Below are 20,387 nucleotides of genomic sequence, written 5' to 3'. Positions count from 1 at the left end.
TAGTTAAAGCTATAGTCTAATTGAAATTACTATCTTGAGATATTACACCGTTTTTTGTGAAAGTAGAATCCATCAACAGTAAAATAGCGAAAGTGGAGTTGAGCTTCTTGGTTTGGCAAATCAGAGGGCCTTTGAGGGGCGTTCTATAGATACCTAGATGCCTCATTAGTGACTGTTTCTGGGGGCCACTGTACGAAAACCATCCACCATATTGTAATGGTCAATTTGACAGCAAAGAACGGCTCAACGGCTCTGTGAGAACCTGCAGTTCTACATACAAAAGATGACGAGCTTGCTTGTTCTTGCTTGACAGGTAGCTAACGTCGAAAACATTGTTTTTCAATGGCTCTGTTAACACCAAAGCAGCGAGGTTGTAGAAAAATAGGCGTGTCTAAGTTGGTGTAAAACCGGAGCATTTCAGAACAAACGTAACATTTCTTGGAACAGTTCGAATCTTTTTTGAACAGTTTAATTTGAAACGAACCGTCCGAACGAATCGATTCTTTAAAATGAATCCGAGTTTCCCATGCTACAGCACTTTCTGCAAAAGCGCTCGTTTGCAGGAAGACAGACTGTGAACGCAGGGAGGAGCCACCGCAAAGAACAATCGCGCTCTGTGCGTCGCACCGTTACATTCACTTTGATGAACTCGTGCTCAGAGGAGGCCGCCTCGATCACCTGTTGGATATCAGATACCCCCCTAAACAGACCCGGATACCAGATGCGCTGTCGTCAACAGTTAAGATCTCTCAGAGGAAAACGTGATTCCTTCACCTTCACATTGAAATGAAGAACAGACGTGAAATTAAAAAAAAAGAAAAGAAAAAAGGATTGGATCTAAGAAATGAGGCTCTTTTAATCTAAAACAACATAACATTGAAGTATCAGGTTGATGCTTCATGACTTTTCTTAATCTTTTGAGAACTTATTATAAACACAATTTTAACTTGTTAAATTTTTAGAAGGGTCCTGTTTGAGGTCTCCAAATCTCTCCAAGTCTCAAGTCTCAATAAATGCAATGTATATTCACATACTAAGAATCTTTGATCATAGTTTGTAGTGTAGCATATTTCTTTGTTTTATTATAAATTTATACATAGTATTTTTGCTGAATTATTGCAGTGACATTTTTTTTTTTTTTTACAAAAGTGTAAATTTAGTTTGAAATATTTCTCACTTAAATACTCAGTAGGCTACTCAATACACTCCAACTTAAAAATCATGTTTATAGTGTACATTGTATCAGTTAGGCCTACATTTATTTTAAAAAGTGCATGTAAAAAAAACATTTAAACATTTTATTAAGAGAAAGTAATTTGAAAATTATCATTATTATTATTATTATTACACATTTTAGAAATTAAGGGGTCTTTGGGAACCCAAATATTAATATAATAAAACAGACTCAACAGATCATGAGGTAAATTAAGTTCTCTTGCTTTGATGTTTTACAAGTTAAAGATTTATTTTATTCTGTGAGAGAAAAATATATAAGTCCCAAATGCTTTAATTGGTCCCTAAACAAACTGAATGCAAAATATATGAAGCCATTTTTCGTAACTGTTTCAGGCATTAGTCTGCAGCACAGCGTTTCAAAACATTCAGCGGTTACATCCAAGACTTGGGTGAGAAAGTAAGTTACAGTTTCTGAGAAGCCTGACGGGAATGCAAATTTGAGTGATTCGAGCAGCCCACACACTTCACCTGTATGCATAGAAACACACAGAGACCCACACTCACACATAAGTGCACACGTTTTCTCTCAAGCTCACACACACACACTTGGCAAGCATAGAAGCCGTCTAGCGTACAAGCCAGATCAGAGAGCTTCATCACTTTGGCAGACTAAATAGATTTGTTATAACTCCGTCACCAGTTCATCCGTGCCGTGTCTCCACTCTTTTTTTCTCACTCTCTCTTTTTCTTTCTATCCCTCTCTTCCTGGATTTCAGCTACAGGCCACGGTGAGTGTTTAATAAGATTATTCTGGCTTTTTTTGGCTCTGTTTGCCAAGAACGGTCTGTTCTTATCCTGTTAAATTCACAATCTTTCAAGGTCGATCAAAATGTCAGACATGTAACATGTGCAAATGAGGAGCGATATTAGCAAATGAATGTTCTGCAGAGGTCAAATACCATACAGACACATAACCATTACATTAAATTAAGATTGTAGACACCAGCCTAATTTGTAACATCATGCTGGCATATATGTATGCATGTTAAGCAACACTTTTGATGGCTTCCTAAGCAGATGTAGCATGTTGTAAAGCATCTTCTTAACATGGAAAATCAAGTGTGCAAATTTCAAACTTTATCTTGAAGTTGTCTACATTTATTTATTATTATTATAAAAGTAAGTAATGCTAACAGTTGTATCTTTTTTTCACAGGTAGAATTATTATTTTAAATGATTGTTTAATGGGATTTTTTATGAGTTTATGATATCCGGCATGGTTTCAAATTGTAGCCATGTGCAAAAATATCATGCATTTGTTCAGTTTATACTTTTTAAGTTCGTTTTATTGTGCAAATGTATATGAATTGTACATGATATGCAGTCGGAAGGTTAATATGTGTCTCTGCAAACATAAAATAGCATAGCACCGCAGAGCATCACAACGATAAAATATTTATTGAACTGCAGAACAGGTGCAGAAGATCTGCAAAGTTTCAGACGCTGTTAACTGGCTTGAACCAAATGTGCAATTAAATTTTTAAGTACAGAGCGCCATTTTCATTCTAAATTAACAAGTAAATGATTTTAAAAGATTGAACATGTATTTTTGACAATGAAATATTTTGATGCACTGAGAGTCCCATTACTTTAACATTTTCGCTAAACTTATGTCATAGCACAAACAGGTGACACTTCTTTTAATTCTGCTTGATTGAAATCAGTGTTTTCCAGAATTCATTATTTTACCATAAAGCATCACTATGCACTGATATGTGATATCAGTATGCACTGAGTATGTGGAACCCTGAATCACAGTAACTCAAAGGTTTCACTGCTCTGAGTTTGGTGGCAAGAATCCAGACTGTTTCTCAGCCCGAATGCCCGTGATATTTCAGTGGTCCTGTGAGACCATCTAAATATGGGCACAAAATCATGCAAAGTTGGACAAGAAAAAAAGTAATAAAAACAAAAACAAAGTGAGCAGTCTTGAAAAGGGCAGGGGTCAAATAGCCTTTTTCGTATAGGAAAAAGACCGTTTTTATTTCCATTGTAGACTATTTTGAACAAAGTTAGTTGAGTCAAGGCAGTTGAGATTGGGTCTGTGGACATAAACACTGTGAAAATTTTAGGGCTCATTAAGTAGCATAGTTCAGATTCTTGTGTTCAGATCGTGGAAAATCTATCTAATTATGAAACAATTATTGGGGCATTTTAGTGAACTCAATCAAATGCACTGAACCAACTCAGGTTTCTTAGCTTTAAATTCATCTCCAAAATCTCCAAGTACTTCTAAACAAACTTACAAACGAGCGTATATGCCTCAACACCTTGATCTTATTTATGTCTTGAATAGTTTTCAAAGCCACTCAATTTCAAAGCTCCTTTTATAGATTAAATAGACAGCAAACACCCATCTCAGATGGTTGCTTCCATCTGAATGCATGAGACATTTTGTTCGCGATGATAAAATTACCCCCATTACGGAAGAGAAGATGTTTCGATGGGGCTCGGCCGCAATATCGTCACCCGTCTTTCACACCGGAAAATAATGTTTAGACAAACAAATTATTAAATTCCATTACACTTTCCGCTTAACATTGACATATCTATCTTGAAGATACATCTTTGAAGGCTGAAAAGGCAAATTCAAACTAGTAGACCGACCTCTACTTTCCCAAAATTATATTAGTATTATTATAAATATAAATATAAGCATTTAATTAATTTCATTTAAATATAAGTTATATTTATATGCATATCATTTCTAAATATGCAGGTTTAATGTTTATTAATGCAATATTTAAATAATATCCATTTATCCAAAACTGCTTATCCTCTAGGTCAAAGGCTGAAGCATAATACATTATATATATATATATATATATATATATATATATATATATACTGTATTTCGTTGCCTTGTACCCACATGTGCAATGACAATAAAGTTGAATCTAATCTAATCTAATGTAATATACATATATATATATATATATTAGTTATTAAAAATATATATTTTTTAATTATGTAAATTGCTTAAATTGCTATGCTAAATTCATATATATATATATATATATATATATATATATATATATATATATATATAATATATATTATAACACAGATAAATAAAAACAGCATTAGTTATCTAATATCTCTAACTCTAATGTATGAAATTAGTTATTTTTGAGCAGATTTGATAAATCCTTTATGTTGTACTAAGAGTAACATAACTAATAATGGTAAAAAAAAAAATTTGCAACATCACACCTACATTAAGTTCCAAATGTAAAATGGAAAGGATCAAATTGGCTCATGTTTCCGCTCAGACAGTGCACTGTCCCCCAGTGTCTTTGCTGTGGCCTGTGGTGGTTTAAGACAAGGTTTGGGTGTGTGTGTGTACATGTGTGGCTGCGGGTCTTTCTCTGTGTCTTCAGCCGTTGTCATCCCTGTAAGTGTGGGCAGCTGTGTGTCCAGGAAGCTGTGGTTTAAATCAAAGCTGCTTTTCTAGGGTCTTCCACTTGTTGTCACTCCATGTGATGCCACCTCAGGCCATGTGCCTAGAAGACACTGTCAGATCATTTGCATAAAATGATGGAATCTAAAGTGTGAGGCGTTGAGAAAAGCAGTAGGGATTTTTTGTTTTGTTTTGTTTTCGTGCAGTTTTTACTTTCTGGTGAAAACATTTTGCTTATATGTTTCATCACTGACCTCCTACTTTCCTACACATCACTAGCATTCAGTCACTGGAAAATGTTCATCACTAGCAAGTCCGTTATAGACACGTGTTTCATGGTCCACATCTTTGTGCCTTTTTGTTTTACATATCTACAAGTACAGCATTTTTAATCATCTGCTTGACTTTTGTTCAGTTCCAGAGAGTGTTTCAGCAAAGCATGTGTCTTTTGACAAGCTTAGGAACATTCTTGAAGCATCAGCACCTGCACAGGGTGGAGGGTTGTCATATAAGAGCTGGCGGGGGCGGGGGAAGGATATGTCTGAGTTTCCTGTTGTGGTGATTCGATCCGAATGCAAGACTTTGCCGGTTACAAAGCACTAAAGCGCCAACCACACCTACCTTTACATGCTCTCTTATGAATGCTCTATACCTCTACATACCAATTTTTTGATCACACAGGTCCGTCAAAAGCCAAAAATTACCATGTCTGAAATATAAAGAGGGAAACTGAGAAAAAGAGGGAGAGATGCTTTCAGACGGGAAACATCCTCCCACATCCCACATCAGCAAAAACACATGCTCACAACAGTTTGCCCTATTTTGCTGAAGCTATCAGTCACTTCAATCTCTCTCGCTCTCTCTGGTTGTCTCTCTTACTCTCTCAAACTTCATTTTCCACAGCTTCTGATCTAGTCTTCGACCCCTCGTCACCTCCATCATGTCCGACCCTGCTGCGGACCTCCCGTTCTTCTATGGCAGCATCAGTCGCTCGGAGGCCGAGGACCATCTGAAGCTGGCCGGCATGGGAGACGGTCTCTTCCTCCTGCGCCAGTGCCTTCGCAGCTTGGGCGGCTACGTCCTGTCCCTGGTTTGGAACCTGGAGTTCTACCATTACTCCATTGAAAAACAGCTCAATGGCACATACTGCATCGCAGGTGGGAAGCCTCACTGCGGACCTGCTGAGCTCTGTGAGTACTACAGCAAAGACCCAGACGGGCTCGTGTGCACCTTGAGAAAACCCTGCCTGCGATCGGCTGACACACAAATCAAGACGGGCGTCTTTGACAGCCTGAGGGACAATATGCTCAGGGAATATGTGCGTCAGACTTGGCACCTGGAGGTAAGAGCTTCAAAACAGGTTTGATTCTGATTGGTTAACAAGAAAGTTTTGATTAATACGCGGTAACTGTGTGGCTATGAAATAGTTGTAGGATTTACAATTCCATATCACTTCTTTCCAACCTAGTAACTGCTGTTTTGTAGTCTTTAAGCAAAATACAAAATTGGGGACGTGAGAAAGTAGTTCAACACAGCACAAAATAATTTTATAGTGATGTAAACCGACAAAGTGTTATGATCTACATAAATTATATAGTGTTATACTTGCATTAAGGGGATAGTTCAACCAAAAAATTAGAATTCTGCCATCATTTATTCATATACTCATGTTGTTCCAAACATCTTAGTCTTTCTTTCTTCTGCAGAGCAGAAAAGATGTGAAATAGATTTGTTTTTTAACATAAAAAATCTTATTTAATGTTCCACAGAGGAAAGTTAGTCTTACAGGTTTTGAACAACACAAGGGTGAGTACACGATGAAAGAATTTCACTTTTTCTTAGGTAGGCTGTCCAGTTAATCATATATTAAGTGGAAACATTTAAGTTCTTCCAACTTCCAAATGAAAAGTGTGCTAACAGACATTCTTACATTTGCATTTACACAATTTCTCAACACTTATTAAATAAGTCAATTATTCTTTAGAATTTATGCTTTTCTTTTTTTTTGTTAACTGTATAATGGATCCCTTGAAGTTACGTTTGCAATGACACATTCGAAAAAATAGTCTTGCGTACACATTAAAGTCTTTTTTCTGCTAATCACATCATTAAGGCCTATACGTCTTATTTAAATGCGTTTTATGCACTTTATTGTTTCTTTAAAAAATATTCATTTTTATTGTCAGACTCCAACAGTAAGGACATTTTTGACCATTTTTAATAAGAGATCACAAAAATGTAATATTATGTTATCTTTTTTTAGGGGGAGGCCATGGAACAAGCCATCATTAGCCAGGCCCCACAGCTAGAGAAACTGATTGCCACAACAGCGCATGAGAAAATGCCCTGGTTCCACGGCAAGATCCCTCGCCAGGAGGGTGAGAGACGACTGTACTCAGGATCTCAGCCTGATGGAAAGTTCCTGTGAGTGAAGAGCTTGAGTCAGTCTAAAGTTTTCCTGTAGCGTTAGGGTGGAAATGTCATGATGACACACAGGCTGCTTTTAGAGGCAAATCTGATGAACAATATTGTATGTAGCAGGGAAAGAGTTGGGTATTGGGGTGATGTAATGAGTTAAATCAAGGCAAAGCGGGTGATTACAAAAATGATTTTGGCTAAAGATGCTGTATTCGCTCATCTTCAATCCCTCAAAAAGGTTTCTCTGTATCGTGAAAATAGGACTTTCAGAAAGACACACAGCAGGATTAGTCGAGATAACATATGCATGTTACTCCTTTAACTCAGAAGGCACATCGCCAGTAAACAAATAGCTGACCTGTGATCTTGTAATTTGTTTTGTTTTCCAGAGTCCGAGAGAGAGAAGAATTTGGAACATTTGCCCTGTCAGTGACATACGGAAAAACAGTATACCATTATCAGATCTTACACGACAAATCAGGGAAATACGCAATGCCAGAGGGAACTAAATTTGACACTGTGTGGCAGGTATGCTTCACCCATCAAAGAGTCTGTTATCTCATATTCCACTTTATTAAGGAGTAAAAAAAGACTGAGGGGTAAAAATACCCTTCACACAACGCCGCTAGAATGTAATTGTTTTTTACAAAATTAGATTTAATATTTATGTATTTTAATTCATTATATTTAGTTCCAAAGGGAGTTTTACAAGAAAGGAGTATATCGATAAAATAGATGGTTTAGATTTATGTTTTGTGCAAAAATTATGCAATATAATTATTTTTTCTTTGTACATGCTGTCTGTAGTGTTTAGACAACATAAATATAAAATTAAATAATAATTTAAAGTATTGCACAATAAAACCATGCATGTTGTCAAACACTGAAACTTTTTTCTATGGCAAGCTGGTTTGACTTTTATTAATTTACAGGATTTAAATTCTTGATATCAACAATTCAGTTTTCACTATATTTAAAATGCTAATTCTTGAGATCAGGAATCGAATTTCCACTAGTAACAATCGCAATTTTTGATATCAGCAATTACATTTCCACTAGTAAAATAATTCTCTCTTTTTTTTAAAAAAAAAGACGTCATCACTCCCAGAATTCGAATTCTTGATATCAGGAAATACATTTCCACTAGTAAAAAATAATACTCTTGATATCAAGAATTAGCATTTTAACTAGTGAAAACTGAATAGTTGATATCAAAAATGCATATCCTGCGAATGAATAAAAGTCAATATGGCTTGCCATACTGATATGCAAAGCAAGCAAAAACATCCAATGTTTTTTGTAATAATTCTATTTCTATGGAGGGCAGCTGGTGGAGTATTTAAAGATGAAGCCTGATGGTCTTGTGACCGTACTAAGAGAGCCGTGTGTCAACCAAAGCAATGCAACACCAGGTATAAACTTTAATGTTAAAAAAATATGTCTTACCCCAAACTACAAATTTCAAAACATCTAATCTTGGGGGTTGACATGGTACGATTTCACTGAAATTACATAACTAGCTATTTTTGAGTAAAAATGGCTAATATTATATTTTTCTTCTCTTTTCTTTTCTCCACTTTTAGCTCTTATGAATACTCCGGTAAGTCTGTCTGAAAGATCATCTATTTTTTGAAGACATTTAATAATATTGTGCGTTTGTTTAATCGTTAGGGGTTTCTGTTTGTGTGTTTCAGAGGAGGCCGAGAGGTAATGGATACACACCGCCCCCTATGAGTAAGTTTCTGTTGGTACAACATTTGAAAGTTGAAGCCATCTTACAGCAGTTATAAAATCAACCAATATGCCTAGAAATGTATGTCTACTTGAAATATGTTTAAAACAAAACCAGTCCAAGTCTCAGAGTCTCTGTGCTGTCTTAGTGATAAATGCATACATTTTTGGCCATTACTGCTAAACTCTCTGGAATCAGACCACATATTTTTGAGAACAACAAAAATAAATCGCTTGGATTTACTGTTGAGCTGTGCAGTTTGTGGTCTTGGAGAAGAGAATTTGCATTGACCACGTGTTTCAGCTGGAATTTATATGGGTTTTCAGAATGCTTGCTTTCAATTTATGATTAAAATAAGGTCTGTGGTTAACATTACATTGAAATTATTTTTCCACAATCATAGCTCAAATCTGATTTTTAAACTCATGTTACTTCAAAAATATATGTTGCTAATGTGTTGCTGCATAAGCACTGCAGCTACCACAGGAATATTTATGTATACTTGTTAGCAATAACAAATAATGTTTTCACTGTTTTCCTGAAAAACTAGTTAGCACTTTTAAAAGTTAATAGCACTTGTATGTAACATCTGCTGTGATGTTCCCCAGTACCCACACCTTCAGGAGCTGAGCCTCCACGTCCATCTTTACCAATGGACCATGATGCATTCATCAGTCCTTACGATGATCCAAATGAATGCAAGAAGAAGACCCTGTTCATCAAGAGAGACAAGCTCATGATCGACGAGGTGGAGCTTGGTTCAGGCAACTTCGGCTGTGTCAAGAAAGGTGTATTCAAAATGGAAAGGTGACTACAAAGAGTGGAAGAATTTGTGTTGCAACATTTAAAGTTTACTTCATTAGCGCATGTTTCCTTCTCGTGTGTAGCAAACAGATTGATGTGGCGATTAAAGTGTTGAAGAATGAGAATGAAAAATCAGTAAAGGATGAAATGATGCGAGAGGCCCATATTATGCATCAGCTGAGTGATCCGTTCATCGTGCGCATGATTGGACTCTGTGAGGCTGAAGCGCTCATGTTGGTGATGGAAATGGCCCCCGCTGGCCCGCTCAACAAGTTTCTCTCTGGAAAGAAGTGAGTAAATCAGAATACAAATATTTATAACTTCTTTTGTTTGTGTTAGTAATATACAGCAGAAGAATATGGGACTTTCTATTCTACATAGAATCTAAATTGTACATTAGAACATATACTGTATCAGATATATTTTAGTGACATATTAAATGTGATAGTTGTGATTTAATAGTGATTTCTGTTCCAACTTGTGTTAAAGTGTGAAATCTCTAGAATCTGTATAAATAGAGTTTAAAACATTGTTCTGACTGAATCAGAACATTCATAAGTTGATCATCAATTTACACTAACTCTTTTTGCACCTCTCAGGGAACAGGTCACTATGGAAAACATTGTGATGTTGATGCATCAAGTCTCAATGGGGATGAAGTATTTAGAAGGAAGGAACTTTGTACACAGAGACCTGGCAGCCCGTAATGTACTATTAGTCAACCAGCAATATGCCAAGATCAGTGACTTCGGCCTCTCCAAGGCACTGGGTGCAGATGACAACTATTACAAGGTGGGCTGCTCTCAGGTGTACACTTGGAACACAACTGCATTTGAATTGTAATTCATATAATTTAGTACATTGTGTATCTTTGTACTTTAATGGGACACACTGTAGTCTTGGAGAAATATAATTCTCTCTTTTCGTTAGTATGTTGCACTGACAGGTATACTTACAAATGGATGAATTCCTTGTTCCTGTTTCATGACTAATCACACGACCATCAGTGGCACAATACAGCAATAGAATTAAATAGCCAGATGCTACTGAATGATGGTGTGATAAAAAGGTAAAAAGCGAGTGTGGTTTTGTATGTGTGTAGGCCCGTACAGGAGGTAAATGGCCTCTGAAGTGGTACGCACCAGAGTGCATTCAGTTTCATAAGTTCTCCAGCAAAAGTGACGTTTGGAGCTTTGGCATTACGATGTGGGAGGCCTTCTCCTATGGAGGAAAGCCTTATAAGGTAAATATTTACACTGTCACGGTACTTAAAACCAACTTCAGTGAGTTGCACATTGACTTTACATCCATTTACTTTTTCTCATGCAGAAAATGAAAGGCCCAGAGGTCATGAGTTTTATTGATGCCGGTAATCGTATGGATTGCCCTGCTGGATGTCCTGAGGCCATGTATGAACTGATGAAGGAGTGCTGGACATACAAGTAAATATATTCTAATGCACTGACATTATAAACTACTTGTCTGTTTGCTTGGGTGTGGTTGATGGGAATTTTTAAGGGAAATATAAAGATCCTCTGACTGACATCTGACTCTCGTCTTCTTCAGGCATGAAGAACGGCCAGGCTTTGTCAAAGTGGAGGAGAAGATGAGAACTTTCTATTACTCCATTTGCAAAAAGATTCCAGACTACATGAAAACAGAGAACGGAAAGCCCCCTCAGTGATACAAATGGCAAATCTATTATGCATTTTGAATTTAGCATTGTATTGTGGTGTTTTTTGGTTAAAAGAAATGTCTGCAAACTTAATGGTTAATGTGAAAATGCTAAATTACCAGAACCTTTTCAGTTTTTGTACAGATTTTTTCCCCAGTGGGTCCCTTTCACCTGTGTGTTTTGAGCCAGGACAGAATGAAAACGTGAAGAACAGTTTCAAAATTAAGTACCTTTAATAATATGTCTATCAAACTATTCACTGATTAATGCAAGTCACCTTTTTTAAATTATTGCCCTGCTGTTATCAGTGCTCATAATACTATTCAGTGCCTATTTACTATTTGAATGTCCCAGGAAATACTTTTCTTCCTGCAAGTGTTTCAGTTATTGAAATCAGATGGATGTACTGTAGCTATTTTCTCGAGATAAAAAGAGATAATTACTCAAACTTCATGGTCTTGTTTTCTGTTGAACAATTTGATTATAAGTTTCCTGCAATTTTCAGTATTCCTTCTGACTATTCTCAAACATTTGTATGTATTCATTTTGTGAAACTTCTGGAGTTTTTTAAAAAAAACATGCAATAAACTGCACATACAATAAAACAATTCATGTTAAACGTGCACTGGAGCTGACTATCGCATAACCTTTCCACTTGAACATAACAAGATAATAGACATTTGTAATAAAAAAAAAAAAAAATTTACAAATATTTAGAGGAGACCACTGCTAATGCCACACTCAAGAGGAAACTAAGGTAAATGTATATTTTTTATAAATGTCAGACTTTAGGCAAGTTGTAACAATTGTTTTAAATATCAAATTTATTATCAATTAATTACTATATCAGCCAATATGATTTGATTTTATACAATTAAATTGTTTATATTTGTTTGTTATTCAGCTGAAAAGCCTAGCCAATTCTGCTTGATGACAGATTCCTAACAGCTTCTTTTTCTGTTTTTATATTTATTTTATTTTATGTATTTATTTAATAGTAATTAGTAGTAGTAGTAGTAGCAGCAGAAGTATTTATAGTATTATTTTAAGGTATGTGTCTACTCAGAAACTGACTTTCAAAAATAAACCTACTATAAGAAATATTCACTTGACTAAGTCTGCCAGCTAATACTTTAGTTTAATGTGAATTTTAAAGACTGTTTTTTAACTTTTTTTGTAATGAATATCTTCGATGCATTCAATGTTCTGATGTTAGTTTATAACCACCGTGTATCCAGTACACTTCCTTCATGTTCAGTGGCAGACTGGAGAGACTCCACTGATGTTTCAATAGAGGAAGTGTACTTTGCTCAGCAGGGAGGGGCTTGTGGCTTCCTTAGAAAGTGTGGACTTAATATTTGTTACATCACGAAGGCCACGTTTCTTTTAACTATAAAACAATTGCAAATACAATGTAAATACAATAAAAAAGAAAGCTTTTGAATAACGAACAAAATAGAGGACGGTGTAAAAAGGCGGTTCACATCAAAGCGGAACAAGAAAGGCGCTCGCTCGGTAAGTTTGCTTCAACTTCACTGTACGCTACGTAAACATTTGCTTAACAACATCGTTATTTCGCACGTTCTGGGTATTCAGTTCGCGATTTTACAAAGGCTATTTTGTAATCGCACCTATATGTTTCCTTGAACGATAAATTTGCGTGATTATTAGTACTGGTCACGCCATTAAAAACGACATCGTCATACGGAATTACCGTGTAAGTACACAGACGAGCGTCTCGCGCAACATGTTGTTTCGCTTTTGATGTATGCTATTGGCATCCATTCATTTACAAACATGTAGGCCTACATATTCACGTTTACAATATTTTAAAAAATCATTTTTAAATATGTTTAATGTAGGTACATGTATATGTATATTTAACTTAAATATGAGTATTTAAATAATTTTGAAGTTTTAATTAAAAATGCATAGGCCTACTTTTGAAATAGATGTTTTCTATGTTGTTCATAAACATACTGTAAATATTATAGAAGTTGGTGGAATCCCCCTGTCCTGGTCAGTAAATGCCACCCATGGTGCCCAGCAGGAAATTACACAGTAATTCCCCTAATATTCTAAATATAATACCTCTGTATACAACCTGTTCAATTGACCAGCTTTAAAAAAAATATATATATGATATATTGTTTGTTCAACTGGTTAAACTGAGAAAATCTGTTTACTGCTTCTCAATACATGTGCCATTTTACCCCTTATATTGAAGCACAGCAGATTGGAGTAAATCCTTGAGTTTGAGAAAATGCATGTGCAAGAATGAAATGTTGGTCGAAAAATATGAAGTTATTTCAGTGTCACAACCAGAAGAAATCAGCACATCTCAAGCACTCTTTTAATGTTTTGTCTACCAGGGTTCCCATCTCTAAACCTAGAAATATTAGAGAAAGTCATGGAATTAATAAAGTCCTCTTTAGTTAATTATTTTCTATCTTGCTAAGCACTAAATAATATTGTTGTGTTGTAAATAATATGTTCTCGTCTTATAATATTAAATTGTCTTCGGAAAGGTCTGGGAACCCTAGAGGAGACCAGATTTGACCTAGTTTTATTTTTTCTCATTCAGTATCCGTGCATCCTCAATCTGTGATACTCTAAAGCCTCCAACACAGTATTGTCCTTGTTTATCTGTCCTTTAATTTCTAATTTCAGGCTATCAAAAGGCTCATTTTAGACGCATTACACAACTATCCCGTCCCCCAGCAACCATGTCCATGGCCCTAAAACAAGTCTTCAACAAGGACAGAACATTCCGGCCCAAGCGCAAGTTTGAGCCTGGAACGCAGCGCTTTGAGTTACACAAGAAAGCTCAGGCATCCCTAAATGCCGGCCTGGACCTGAAGCAGGCGGTGCAGCTGCCGCATGGTGAAGACCTTAATGACTGGGTGGCCGTTAACGTGGTGGACTTCTTTAACCGCATCAACCTCATCTACGGCACCATCAGTGACTCCTGCACAGACCAGAGCTGCCCCGTTATGTCCGGTGGGCCGAAGTACGAGTACCGCTGGCAGGATGAGCAAAAGTACAAGAAGCCCACTGCTCTCTCTGCACCCAAATACATGAGCCTGCTAATGGACTGGATTGAGGTCCAGATCAACAATGAGCAGATCTTCCCCACTAATGTTGGTAAGGACCAAACAGAACATTTGGATTTACAGCAACATTTCCTTGATTTGTTGGATGTGTTTCATTTTTTAATCAAGTTTAAAGCCCAATTTCTTTAAATACAAAATATAGTTATTGTTTTTTTCTTCAAATCTTCCATAACTTACTGTTTACTTCACTGTAGATAAAGGATAAGGTTTGAGTTAGTTTGCTTACACTAATCAAAATAAAGGCTCTTTATTGGAATCAATGGTTCATTGAAGAACCTTTGACATCCATGGAAGCTACCCATTGCCCAAGATCGTTTCTCAGTTTATTTAAATATTCTTCACACTAGTGAAATAGTTCTTTCAATAAATGTTTTTAGAAAATGGTTCTTCAGTTGCATCACTACAAACCCCTCCTTTTGGAATCTTATTTTTAAAGATTGGATTAATGAATTAATAGTTTAAAATGTATTTGATCATCAAAGGCACATTTTAAAATAGATTAATTATATTGAGATATCAAAGTATTATTAAAGATAACTAACTTCTAGTTATTATTGATTCAAAGGATTTTTAGTGAACACAGTATGAAATCAGCCTTTTATTAGTATGTCAGTTGTTTAATCATTTAAAACCTTGCTTGAAAAGTGTGCTTTTGCTTATAATTCTTTCAAATGAATGCCAAATTATTGGATTTTTTTTGTGCAATGCAGTAACTTTCAAAAGTCATCAAAATGTGGCTTAAATGTCCAAATATAGAAGCTTTTGATGTTGCTGTATTTATTCTCTTTTAGTCCTCCAAATCTAAACCTCTGTAGGTCATCAGAATGAGCTATGCAGACATTTAAAGACACTTCTAGTATAGCACAGATGTCTCAAAATGGCCATTATATAGGTCAACCTATAAAAAGTAGCTTGTTGACCATTTGCAGCATTATTCGAGATGATAAATAAACTTAATTCAAGGTATAGATAGTCAAATATGCAGAAAAAGTGGGATGCTCAAGTGTAGTGTTTGACTGCGCAGGCTTTATCTCATTATCCTCAACCTGCCATCTGACATCTGTGGTGCCTTTCGAATTGGGTCATACAATTTACAGTGGGATATAAATAGACCAAGTCTGCTAATGCAACAGATTCTTAGAATGCAACGAGATGGTCGGAGAATCTGCCGTGTATAAGGACATGGTTGTCTGCATACAGGTCAGATCGCAGGAGTCTATTAATAAATGGTGCTAGGGAAATACAATTCTGCTGTTTATCAACCTTCATAGTACGTGTCCCAGATGGACGAGCGGATGAGAAAGGATAGCTATAAAGAGTTTCCTCCCATCCAGAGATATGAGGCACTTGTTTCTTTCCTCTGATGATATCAGCAGGCTCAACACGTTGTCTCAGTTCTGTCTTTAATCTACAAATAGCTTGATGTAGTTTCATATGTTGAGACCTGATGTGAAGGATGTGAAGTCACAGTGAGAAATAACTAACCCTCATAAACCCACTTGCACTTCAACCTAGATTATCGTACGAAAGTTGTTGGTCGTAAGATTTTGTGAAATATTATGACGATTTAAAATATTGTTCTATATAAATATATTTTTATATTCATTTTCCTGTGATGGCAAAGCTGGATTTTCAGCAGACATTACAGTTTTCAGTGTCACATGATCCTTCAGAAATCATTCTTATGTGCGGGTGTTCAATTTATTTATTTATTTTTAGTGGAAATCGTGATCGATTTTTCAGGATTCTTTGATGAAAATACATTTCTATTGAACAGCTTATATTTAAAAAAATAAATCTTTTGTAACATTATGAATGTATATACTGTCAATTTTAAACAAATCTACTGTGCCCTTGCTGAATATAAGTATTAATTTCTTCAAAAAAATCTTACTGATCCCAAACTTTTAAATGTTAGTGTGTATAATTTTGTATATCATACTTTGCAAAAAAAAAAAAAATTGTGTTTGTTCTCATTCTTTTGACTGTTTTCACATTGAAACATGTATGTTATTCATTTTCATGTGTTGTTTCTTTTTAGGTACTCCATTCCCTAAGACCTTCATGCAGGTAGCAAAGAAGATCTTGTCTCGTTTGTTCCGAGTGTTTGTCCACGTCTACATCCACCACTTTGACTGCGTGAGCCAGATGGGAGCAGAGGCCCACGTGAACACCTGTTACAAGCATTTCTATTACTTCGTTACTGAATTCAGCCTCATAGACCACAAAGAGCTGGAACCTCTGGTAAGCATATGTGTAAAAGATAGCAATAGACCAAAATGATTATATTATATTATATTTTTGCATGCATCTCTTTATGTGTATGGTTTCAAAAACATGCTTTTCCAAAACTTAATGAGAGCAGAAACCGAGAAACAAAGAGCGACTGATACAGAAACAAGCACTAATGTGTCATGTCATGATTAGTAGCTAACAAGCCTATTTTATAATGGATTCGGTAATTGATAGGCCCAGATTAGGACAGGATGAGTCAGCCGTTTTGATATTCCAGCCTCTATCATTTTCTCATAGGCAGTTAATGAGCGTCTATGCTCCTAATACAGAAAAAGCCCTTTGTCTATAGATGCAACAGTTCATTATCTCTGTAGTCACAGCTGAATTAGTGCTGTGGGATCAGGTGTCACCCGCAGGTCCTGTTACTGACATCAGGAGCTTCTTGCTGTTAGCATAGTGTGTTTCAATCTGAAAAGAATATAAAAACACACGGAATTATATGATCTCTGTGTATTTCACATTTTAAAACAACATGTTTTATTGCATAAATGAATAAGAAACTATTATAATTTAAGAGGCAGGTTGTTTTTTATTGAAACGAAGCTTGTGGTAGCTGACTGAACGTACGTGACGATAGCTGAAGTTTGTGGTTTTGTGGTGGTTTGTCGTACTGACGCAGTGTTTATTTCTCTTAACAGAAAGAGATGACAGCACGGATGTGCCACTGAAAAAGAGAGCGGACCTTTACATTCCAGACAAATCAGAAGCATGCAAATATACAATTTAAAAGCAGATGAAACAGAGACCAAACTTTCAAAGACTTTATTTTTATATGCTTTTAAAGTACTGTAATATTCTGTTTAGGGACAGACGTACATCTCTATATTCTCATGAGTAGGCATATGGAGAGTATTTTCAATAGAAATCAGTATTAACAATTGTTTTTGTTTTTCCACATTTGTTCTGAATCATTCCTTTTGTTCTGTCAAACCGTTATAATCTTTAACATACAGATTATATTTGACTATTTATGTATGTCGTTGAGTTATTAAAAAACCACTTCCTCTTGTCTGTATGTCATTGGTTCAATTCTTGGTTATTGGTCATGTTCTTATCATCTAATTTTAAATAAAAAAAAACTTGATAACACGGTAGGACTTAATGTCTGACTACTATAAACATTTATAGTAGACATTATTGTAGTCTACATAAACATCATTCAGTACATAATCCCTGCCATTTTCTTTTACAACCTGGTATGTCATGTGGCTTTTTTTGTTCCATAACATCTTACTGTCTTTTCTGGTTTTGTCTCAGTCTTATTTTCTCAGCCTTCTCATAATCTTGACAATTAAATTAGATTGCAGTTAAAAGACTGACAGAAATAATTATGCTCTTTAGGCCTGCTGATTCTAGTCTCTGTCCACTAGATGGCAATAAAAGCATATCACCACCATAGACTGTAGATCACCACACAGACCTGGATGAAGAAATGTTGCATTACCTTGAGCTCTGATCACTAATTTTACTAAACTGGGTCCACAATTTGGCTATGCGATGGTTTTTCATTTTTGGACAAGGTTCTTTTATAATTTTTTATTTATTTAGCGTTTTAACTATTGTAGTGGGTGTGGTTGTTGTGACGCAACGTACGAAAGCGTGTCACGTAACTTCCGCTTATATTAGTTTAAAGGCGGTATATGGCGCGAGTTGCGACACGGGGAGAGAGGTACATGGTGGTTTGGTGCTGTACTGCGAAAGCGTCTTTGCACTGCAGTTTAAGTTCTCCCTTCGTCCCGATTTGTGCTGCTGATGGTTACTAGCAACAAACTTGGCATTGCAGTTATTGATTTGGAGCTGTACGTCTCTTATCGTGCTTCTGCTGTTCGTATTGCTGACGATATCCGTGTAGGTCGTTTGATTTATTGTGTTGTAAATAGTGTGTGTTTGTATGCGATTTGTTTTTATGGTAGGGACGAACTTGGCAGCACAGTTGCTTTATTGGTGTTAGGAGGCATTTCATATAGGAAACATTGTGAAGGTAATGTAGTTTTTTTAAGAAAAATATAAAGTTATAAGCAATATGTCTAAATGTAATGTGTAGATTTTTATAGTGTATGAAATGTATTTAAATCTGTTTCCCTTTCATAGGTCACTTCGATGCTGCGGTGACGTCACCTGCTATGGGAACACCCCTCGGTGTGATGAATGTCTGAAGCCCTATACCATCCCGCCAATCCTATTGGCCAAATATCACTTGGCACATCCCTACGCATGCGTACGCATCGTATACCTGGGTGCTGTGCGCCATTTTCGCTCCGATTTCATTCCTTCAGGGAAGCGAATCATCTGTGCCCTAGGATTCATCTCGCTTTCTCCAGCGGTTTCTACGAGCAGTGTTAACTCCTCTTCGCGGACGCAATGAGTCAACGAAAGGTAAGAGCCGTATATGGGTTTATCACAAGGTGGCACTCATGAGAGGTTCGTTAGCAGCCTCTCTACATGTTCTCTCCGTGATAGCCTACGGCTACAGTAAAAAAAAAAAAAAAGAATCCGCGCTCTGGAGTGTATTTCTATAAGTCACCTCGCGTCTAACCCCCACCGTTTTGCTTCTGCGGTCGCCGAGGCCCCGCACGATAAACTACCCAGGATTTTACACAACGAAATGCAGCGAGTTTGATGCATGCACTTCCCTTCCTGTTTGCCAGGGACTGTGCCCTCCACTAGAGAGTGCTGTTGGACTGCTAATGCACTTCCAACCCTCTCACTGCAGTCCCCACGCTCTAACATTGACTGTCTCGCAGCAAACAGCGCTTTGAGCAGCATTGGATCGAGCTGTAACGCCAAACGTTCCCTCAGACACTCTGCGCAATCCAGCTTTCAGAATTCGAGGGGCGATTCAAGGGTCCTGCACAGACGACCCGTTTATGACGGCTCGCACAGCCGCCGCTTTTTCGCTAGCGGCTGAGCCCGATGTTCAATCTGTTGGCCTAATTCCTGCCGTGGACACGTTTCATGATTATACACAACGAGACGCAACGGCTCTTACGCATACACTTCCCCTGTGCATGAACACCAAAAGCTTTTCGTGCTTTTTCGTGCTGTTGAAACTACCTAAACTATACTGAATTCTAGAGCAGCTTCTACGAGACGCTTATATGCTTTCAAGTGGAGACTGTTTACAACCTGGTGTGAAATTGGCTTCAGTACTGGAGTTCCTTCAGGACCGTTTTTCGGATGGAGTGACACCAGCCACTCTAAAGGTTTTCGTGGCAGCCATTTCAGCTTACCACGAGTATATAGATGGTGCCTCGGTGGACCGTCATCCACTGGTTTCTCGTTTCATACAGGGTGCGCAACGGCTGAGGCCTTTCCGCCCCGTGCGAGTTCCTTCATGGGATTTATCCATTGTGTTGCACGGTTTATCAGGGCATCCGTTTGAGCCCTTGGAAACTGTACCGGATAAAATCCTGACTCTGAAGACGATTCTTCTTATGGCTTTATCCTCCCTCAAGAGAGTTGGGGATTTACAGGCTCTCTCCGTTTCACCTTCATGCATGGAATTTGCACCGGGCTCTGTTAAGGTGTTGTTGCGACCGAGGCCTAATTATGTCCCTAAGGTCGCATCTAATCCCTTTCGCTTTCAGCAGGTGGTCCTGGAGGCTTTATCCCCTGCTGAGGCGGGGTCTGGAGATCTAAGTCTTTGCCCTGTGAGAGCTTTAAAGACTTATGTGGATCGTACTGCCCCATGGCGTGAGTCTGACCAGCTGTTTG

The 20,387-nt window shown here is 37.0% G+C and overlaps 2 protein-coding genes and 1 long non-coding RNA gene across 5 annotated transcripts; 2 read left to right on the top strand and 1 right to left on the bottom strand.

Annotated features, from left to right (window-relative positions):
- Positions 1-1,708: 1,708 nt before the first annotated feature.
- LOC132097850 (tyrosine-protein kinase ZAP-70) lies at positions 1,709-11,873 on the top strand. The gene is made up of 13 exons (XM_059503808.1): positions 1,709-1,964; positions 5,540-5,978; positions 6,900-7,060; positions 7,444-7,582; positions 8,382-8,466; positions 8,638-8,654; positions 8,749-8,788; positions 9,395-9,593; positions 9,674-9,880; positions 10,190-10,382; positions 10,693-10,833; positions 10,920-11,032; positions 11,157-11,873. Exons 2-13 carry the CDS (start codon positions 5,577-5,579, stop codon positions 11,272-11,274), a joined length of 1,815 nt encoding a protein of 604 aa, XP_059359791.1. The 5' UTR covers positions 1,709-1,964; positions 5,540-5,576; the 3' UTR covers positions 11,275-11,873.
- Positions 11,874-12,554: 681 nt separating this feature from the next.
- mob3a (MOB kinase activator 3A) lies at positions 12,555-17,688 on the top strand. 3 transcript variants are annotated; one of them, XM_059503807.1, is made up of 4 exons: positions 12,557-12,780; positions 13,936-14,409; positions 16,420-16,622; positions 17,312-17,688. In XM_059503807.1, the coding sequence occupies exons 2-4, from the start codon at positions 13,992-13,994 to the stop codon at positions 17,339-17,341; spliced, it is 651 nt and encodes a 216-aa protein (XP_059359790.1). In that variant the 5' UTR covers positions 12,557-12,780; positions 13,936-13,991; the 3' UTR covers positions 17,342-17,688. The 3 variants fall into 3 exon arrangements, with proteins under 3 accessions (XP_059359788.1, XP_059359790.1, XP_059359789.1); XM_059503805.1 differs by lacking the exon at positions 17,312-17,688 and having other exon boundaries at positions 12,555-12,780; positions 16,420-16,661; XM_059503806.1 differs by lacking the exons at positions 12,557-12,780; positions 17,312-17,688 and adding an exon at positions 12,821-12,982 and having other exon boundaries at positions 16,420-16,661.
- Positions 16,714-17,343, bottom strand: LOC132097849 (uncharacterized). Its single transcript, XR_009422782.1, has 2 exons — positions 17,241-17,343; positions 16,714-17,081 (listed from the first exon to the last, which is right to left on the bottom strand). It is a non-coding gene; the product is annotated as an uncharacterized LOC132097849 (long non-coding RNA).
- Positions 17,689-20,387: the final 2,699 nt, after the last annotated feature.

This window comes from Carassius carassius, chromosome 21 (genome assembly GCF_963082965.1).
Source record: "Carassius carassius chromosome 21, fCarCar2.1, whole genome shotgun sequence".
NCBI lineage: Eukaryota > Metazoa > Chordata > Actinopteri > Cypriniformes > Cyprinidae > Carassius > Carassius carassius.
The sequence above is the reverse complement of the archived record's forward strand: the minus strand, read 5'-3'. Positions and strand labels throughout refer to the sequence as shown.

Bases quoted from the DNA above. Each gene is read 5' to 3' on its own strand.
- LOC132097850 (XM_059503808.1), top strand. From the start codon at position 5,577: ATGTCCGACCCTGCTGCGGACCTCCCGTTCTTCTATGGCAGCATCAGT. The intron at 10,383-10,692 runs GTGGGCTGCTCT...GTATGTGTGTAG, and splicing joins CAGATGACAACTATTACAAG to GCCCGTACAGGAGGTAAATG. The intron at 11,033-11,156 runs GTAAATATATTC...CGTCTTCTTCAG, and splicing joins AAGGAGTGCTGGACATACAA to GCATGAAGAACGGCCAGGCT.
- mob3a (XM_059503805.1), top strand. From the start codon at position 13,992: ATGTCCATGGCCCTAAAACAAGTCTTCAACAAGGACAGAACATTCCGG. The intron at 14,410-16,419 runs GTAAGGACCAAA...GTTTCTTTTTAG, and splicing joins GATCTTCCCCACTAATGTTG to GTACTCCATTCCCTAAGACC.